This window comes from Aspergillus luchuensis, chromosome 5, assembly GCF_016861625.1.
Source record: "Aspergillus luchuensis IFO 4308 DNA, chromosome 5, nearly complete sequence".
Lineage (NCBI taxonomy): Eukaryota > Fungi > Ascomycota > Eurotiomycetes > Eurotiales > Aspergillaceae > Aspergillus > Aspergillus luchuensis.
In genome coordinates this window covers 1,740,565-1,746,570 of record NC_054853.1, presented here as the reverse complement: position 1 = coordinate 1,746,570, position 6,006 = coordinate 1,740,565, and the positions used below count along the sequence as shown (strand labels likewise).

Sequence of the window (6,006 nt, the reverse complement as noted above, 5' to 3'; positions counted from 1 at the left end):
CACTACACTGAGAAGTATAGAAGCCCGGCCTGGGATAACGGTTTAAAATACAGATAAATACTACTATGATAAAGCTAATTCCGCTGTAGCAAGCAGATCAATGCTCACTGTGGAGCGCACTAGCACTGGAAATAGAGATTTAGTCAAGGGCTACAAGCAGGTTCCCCGGCATGATCCCTCTCATTCCCAGTATATTATATATCACGGGGCGGTCCAGCTCCAGCCCGCCCTTCAAGCTTATACTTCCGCACCCTCTACTCTTGCTTAGAATAATATAAATACATTTAAAACTTTTTATTGTTCCATGGCAACATACAATGTTATTAAGAGGCAGCCCTCACCAGGCTCCAAACTATGAAATATTATAGACAGTTACAGTAGTAAGACCAGTGTCAGGATTGCCTTGACTCTGATAGCTATATTACAGGAGCTTGACTTGTCTATTATTAAAACAAATCTACATAATCAAGAGTATTATATAGTAGATGACTGAGTAAGACCCAGCACGTGTACACGGTCCTTATACTGGAAAATCAGACATGCATATACTACTCACTGTAACAGCCCCTGCTTCATCACCTGTAGTATTTATAATATTAATAAAGTCTGTATAAGCAAGATTACCACTTCATGCTAATTGGCTATTAACATAGCTTGTAGTATCTCTGAAACTATCCTGGTAACTTTTAATGGTCAAAGATACTGAGTCCGTGCAGGAGATTAATTAATTATTGACAGTAAACTCTAATAATCTGAAGAAATTATTACTCTCAACAGAGAGGTTAGTATATCTGGAACTAGAAATTAGCCACTGCTACTATTCTAGAGAAAATTATTTTATATATTTATCCTTGACAAGAGCCTCACAGGCTGATTGAAGAGAAGATAAAAAAATATCTAGATACTTACAGCGCTCTGTAAAAAAACAATAAATAATAATTTTATAACTGGATTTAATAATACTGCCTCAACTAATATTATTAATAATAGTAGCACAGACTTGAGAAGGACCTGTATCAGACACTGAATCTATATTATTTCTAGAGTCTGTAGATATTGTATAAAGTATCATGAATATTAAAGATATCTTTACTATCTCTGTATCAAGGATGGCTGTCAAGAAAGTATTACTCTCTATTATAGTAGCCAGTGTATTTAAAACAGTAAGGTCCTATAAGCTCCAGAAATATTAAGAAAATATTAATATAGTATATATACAGAGCTATGAATCAAAGCTAACTAGATTTAAAAGTTATATTACTGATGCTATTATTGCTAAGATACTAGACATTATAAGTATATCTACTGGTCTTATTAACTGGGGATCTGTTCCTGCGGCAGTGGTATTAAATAAAATCAGACTAGTAGATAAGCAGAATAATTCCTGCTGAAGCATTAGTATATATAAAACTATAATTAATCCGCCTGTCTGCCTACAAGGCTTGTAGAGTAAGTTACTGAAATGATATTATTAATCCAATTAACAGCTGAGAAAGATAGTTCTAAACTGCCCTAATTCATACTCAGACTGGGATTCTTGATTATTTTATATACAGTATATAGCATGGCACTTACCTGGCCTGGACTTAGATAGCTGGTAGAATAAATTTTTAATATTAGAAGCTGGTCAGATTTATATTCAAGAATAATATAAATATTAAAGCAGGCTATATATATTTATCATAAGTATTTAAAAATCTATATAAGTGCAGATCCAGGTACAGGATTAAATTATTATAAATTATACTAAAAAGCTGTTATAATATCTTTGGGTTATATTCTATATCTAATATACTGTGAAAAGATCAGTAGCCTGTACTAAAATCTAAAATATATACTGATATTTTAAACCAGTATCAGGCGGAAATATATATTCTGTTAGTTTTATTATCTTAGTATCCATAGCAGAGCTGTTATAATCTCCTATCCTGCTTTTCTTGCCCGCCTGCAAGAAAGATTTTTAAAGCTCGGCCAGTATGGTTTGATCAAGTACATTATGGATGTTTATATTATACCAGTGAATCTCCTCCATAGTAGAACTATTATACTATATACCTGGTATATAATATAGACATATCAACAAGTCTGGCAGTACCTCAAGCTGAGACTATTGGCGCTGCTGGAGCAGCACGCGTTGATTATCTCTACAAACCAGGACCTGTAGACTATCATCAAGAATAGAGTTGGTCCTGCTTATGCCCGGAGCTAGTTATCTCAGTATCTACTGTATAATGGCTGCAGTATCATCCGGAAATATACTGAAATTGCACACATATCCTGGCTGGCCCTCCGGTAGGCTGTGAACAGTGTCCATAATCTGCAAGCTCTGTTTTATACTTAATAATGTCTTTGATAGTTACCGCCTAGATATTCGCTTACCTGGATTCATGCCTAAACAAAGGGAATATAAAGAACGAACACAAACAGCAGGGCTAGGTGGCTCATATAAAACATTTTTTTTATTGGAGTTTTGAATTATTAATATCAATAAAACAAGAGATGAGCCAGTAGTCCAGAGAGTAAGAAGAGTACAGCAGGTATATATAGATTTATATATTCTTGAGAATTCCAGCTCACAAAAGTATTCCTAGTTCTATTAAAGAAAACAAAACTGAATTTATACACCAATTCATATCAGTCGCTATATCTATGGAATAAGTGGTGCCCTTACTGGCTATCAACCTCTGAAAATATATTATAAGAGATGACGGCTGTAGCTTTTCAGGGCTTATTAACTGGAAGATCTAGCCATGAGACATTTTACTTGGTAATTCTTATAGTAATACTGGAATCTCACAAATCAGCTACAGGTCCACTATTCTTGTAAATAACTGAAGGCAGGCACTCCATAATAAGACAGCTATTGCTGTTGAGCATGTCATCTTTTTAATATTACCGAGTAAGTCACTGCATAGTATGCTCGCAGGCGAATATCTGCAGGACAATAGAAAAATCAAGTTATCTGAACCAGCACAGATTCCATCTCCCTGTTTCCTATCTGTTTCAGGTATTATATAATATCTAATATCCTAACTTAGACTTGTGCCCAGAAGATATTTATATATATATTATAGCTTTGTTCTAGCCTGCCAGCCTATTATATAAATAGTAGGACCGTGGGCTTTGCTGTAACAGTCTCTAATCTAAACTTTATATTTTTCTTTATACCAAGTACTCTGATTACATAACATATAATAACAGTCTGCATAGAAGATGGTGGGTCACTTTTCTCGGCTATTATGGATTTCTGAGGGTATATAATATATTACTTGTGATAGGTCCCGAAATAATTAAAATAACATGAGTCTAATTCAGACTTACTATTAGAATATAATATTGATCTTGGCTGGTCAGAGATTATAATTTACTATGCAGCTGGGTATGGTTAGTTTGCATCTGGTTATTTTATTATTTTAGATTAGACCTATGAATACTCTCTTAGACTATTCTACTGCTGTTTTCTATAAGTCAGCTTGATACTACCCTGGTCCTTTACTTATATGGCAGAGTTAATAGCTGACATGGACATGCTATACAGTTTTTATTCCAGTTAATTTTGGTTGTATCACTGATCTGCTTACAGTACATACTGATCTGTCCATAAGCAGGTTTCCAAGTTGAGACTGGCAGTACAGTCAGAGTAGGCATTCGTCGCGATCCGTCCATAATGGTGGAGTAGATCAAGTCAAGAAGCGCCTTCTCTGTTCTACTCTTAGTAGTAATCCAAGGACAATTTCCAAACTCTCCAAGCTGGTAATGTATCAAAGTTCACCTAGTTCATCATGGGTAGAATACGTGAGCAGATACTCCATGTGAAATCACTGCGATTCAAATCCTACAATATCCCGGACAGGGGAATTGCGAGAACAGCGCTAGTTTTCACAGTAACATGATTAATCACCATTATATAATGCTATCCTCCCAGCTGTTCACAAGGGTTTCATCATCTTCGCCACTATAAAACTGGAAGCCAAAGAGTTCAATTAGAATTAATCTAAAATATATTAATAGACATTAATGCTCCTGAAAAGCACAGGCAGCTGCTATCCTATAAGATTGAATATGGCAACAGGGTCTTTGATCACTGCTGCTATTACCCCCCTAGAAGTGTCATGTCTGTTAAGCAACCCCGCCCAAGCGACCCCGTCTAGTGCAGTGGACAGCGTGGACTCGAACAGTGTTGATCCTGAAGCTGCCCCGACTGACAAAAACAACAATGAGGCGGACTCTGCAGGAGATCTATCCATCAGGCGAGCCGGTGGACGGGTAAAGCTGAATAGCTTGGCTCAGGCATTCCCAAAACCTCCCGGCCAGGAGCCACCAACAGCTTGGGCTCTGGATGAGGATGCTGCTGTCATTGCCATGCATGATCATAGAGAGAGGTGGGAACAGATTAGTCAGTATTTACCTGGCCGCACTCCCAAGGCATGCGAATGCCGGTACGCCTTCCTCCGACACCGGCCTGAGTGGAACGAGAGCTGGAAGAACAGCATAGCGTACTGGTATCAGCAGTGCGTGACCCGTCATTCCCCAGATACGGTTGACTTGGCGAGCTGATCCTCGTGCCTTGTACAGATACAAGTCGGAGCTTTGGGCTCACGTAAGCGAGAAAACACGTCTTCCCGAGCGCGATATCGAAGCCCTGGTGTGGCACCTTGGACCATGGGAGATCACGCGCCGCGCAGCAGCTGCACAACACATAGCTTGAGAGGGCTTCCTGCATTGTCCTATTAAAATCCTGCTGTCTGGCGCAGATACATTTCCACTATGATCTTAGGTCCTTTGTAACAACCAAAGAAGTCGATGGACAATTTGCGGCCGGGCGGTGGCAATCCATACTGAACTGCACGAAGGATTTTCTATTACCAACTGCCAGTGTAGTACGCATCCGTACTACGGCCCCGCATTGCACAGTTTTGAACCGTTCCAGTACTAGATTATATGTCAGACGAGTTGTGTTCGAACCTTAACCAGGTGGTACGCTAGCCTGTCAAGACTCGCTGGCACATAACCGGTAGGCTCTGTCCGGTAATAATACGTCTGTAAGATTACGGTATCTTAGATCCAAAAGCCCAGAATCAGCATTCTAGGAACACTTAAAGATTAGAAGCTAGCCTGCTAAGTGAGATGCCTTTCTTCCCTTTTCTATACCTTGCGGCCATTATATTATAGAGAGTTTAATAACTCCAGGTCATATAAAGCCAAGTTGGTAGGTAAGAATCAATTTTCTATATAGATTCTATAATATCTTCATCAATTATACCGGATAACTGCTACCTCAGTGCCCTACTATGAAATACTTTCAGCTCACTCGATAATCTCAGGATGGATCTTACTAACTATATATTAATAAAGGAACCTGAAAGATTATATAAGTCTAAGAACTGTATTTATAAACTGTTGGCTCTAGTATCTAATCTATATTCCTAGTAGGTCTCCATAATGAGTAATATATGGTCTAATTGTACATTTCTCAGGATTCCTTTACAGCATAGATATTTTTTATGATAGTAAATATTTTTTTCTCTAGAAGCTCTAGTAAGTTAAACAGTATATCTTTTTATTCTTTAGATTCGCTCCTAGCAAGAATATCAAAGGAACCGCTGGATTCTTTTAGACAAGTTATATATGCATAGTAGTGAGTTTTTACTAGAAGAAATTAGTATTATTAGAGGAATAAGTAATAGATAATAGACTGTAATTATTCTTTTTTTTAACTGTTTCCCTCCCAGTTATAAGTTCAGTTTCAGAGATGTCCGGAAATACTACTCTTGCATTTACTTTAATTAACTCTCTATTAACTTCTAGTCTACTAAATCCGAGTCTAATATTAAATACCTAGAATCTGCTGACAGAGTATCAATGTATTCATTATATTAAAATATCTAAAAAATTTCCTTCCAGGATAACCTGTTGCTGAATTCATATTGGAACTAACAGAGTTAATATATCTAAATTCTAGATATATATAAGCCGTGTGGGGTAATGGTAAATAAAGATATTTCT

The 6,006-nt window shown here is 37.3% G+C and overlaps 1 protein-coding gene across 1 annotated transcript; it reads left to right on the top strand.

Moving 5' to 3' along the window:
- Positions 1-4,062: 4,062 nt before the first annotated feature.
- AKAW2_50603A (SANT/Myb-like DNA-binding domain-containing protein) lies at positions 4,063-4,708 on the top strand (the record flags this gene model as incomplete). The annotated part of the gene is made up of 2 exons (XM_041690440.1): positions 4,063-4,511; positions 4,576-4,708. 2 exons carry the CDS (start codon positions 4,063-4,065, stop codon positions 4,706-4,708), a joined length of 582 nt encoding a protein of 193 aa, XP_041544024.1.
- Positions 4,709-6,006: the final 1,298 nt, after the last annotated feature.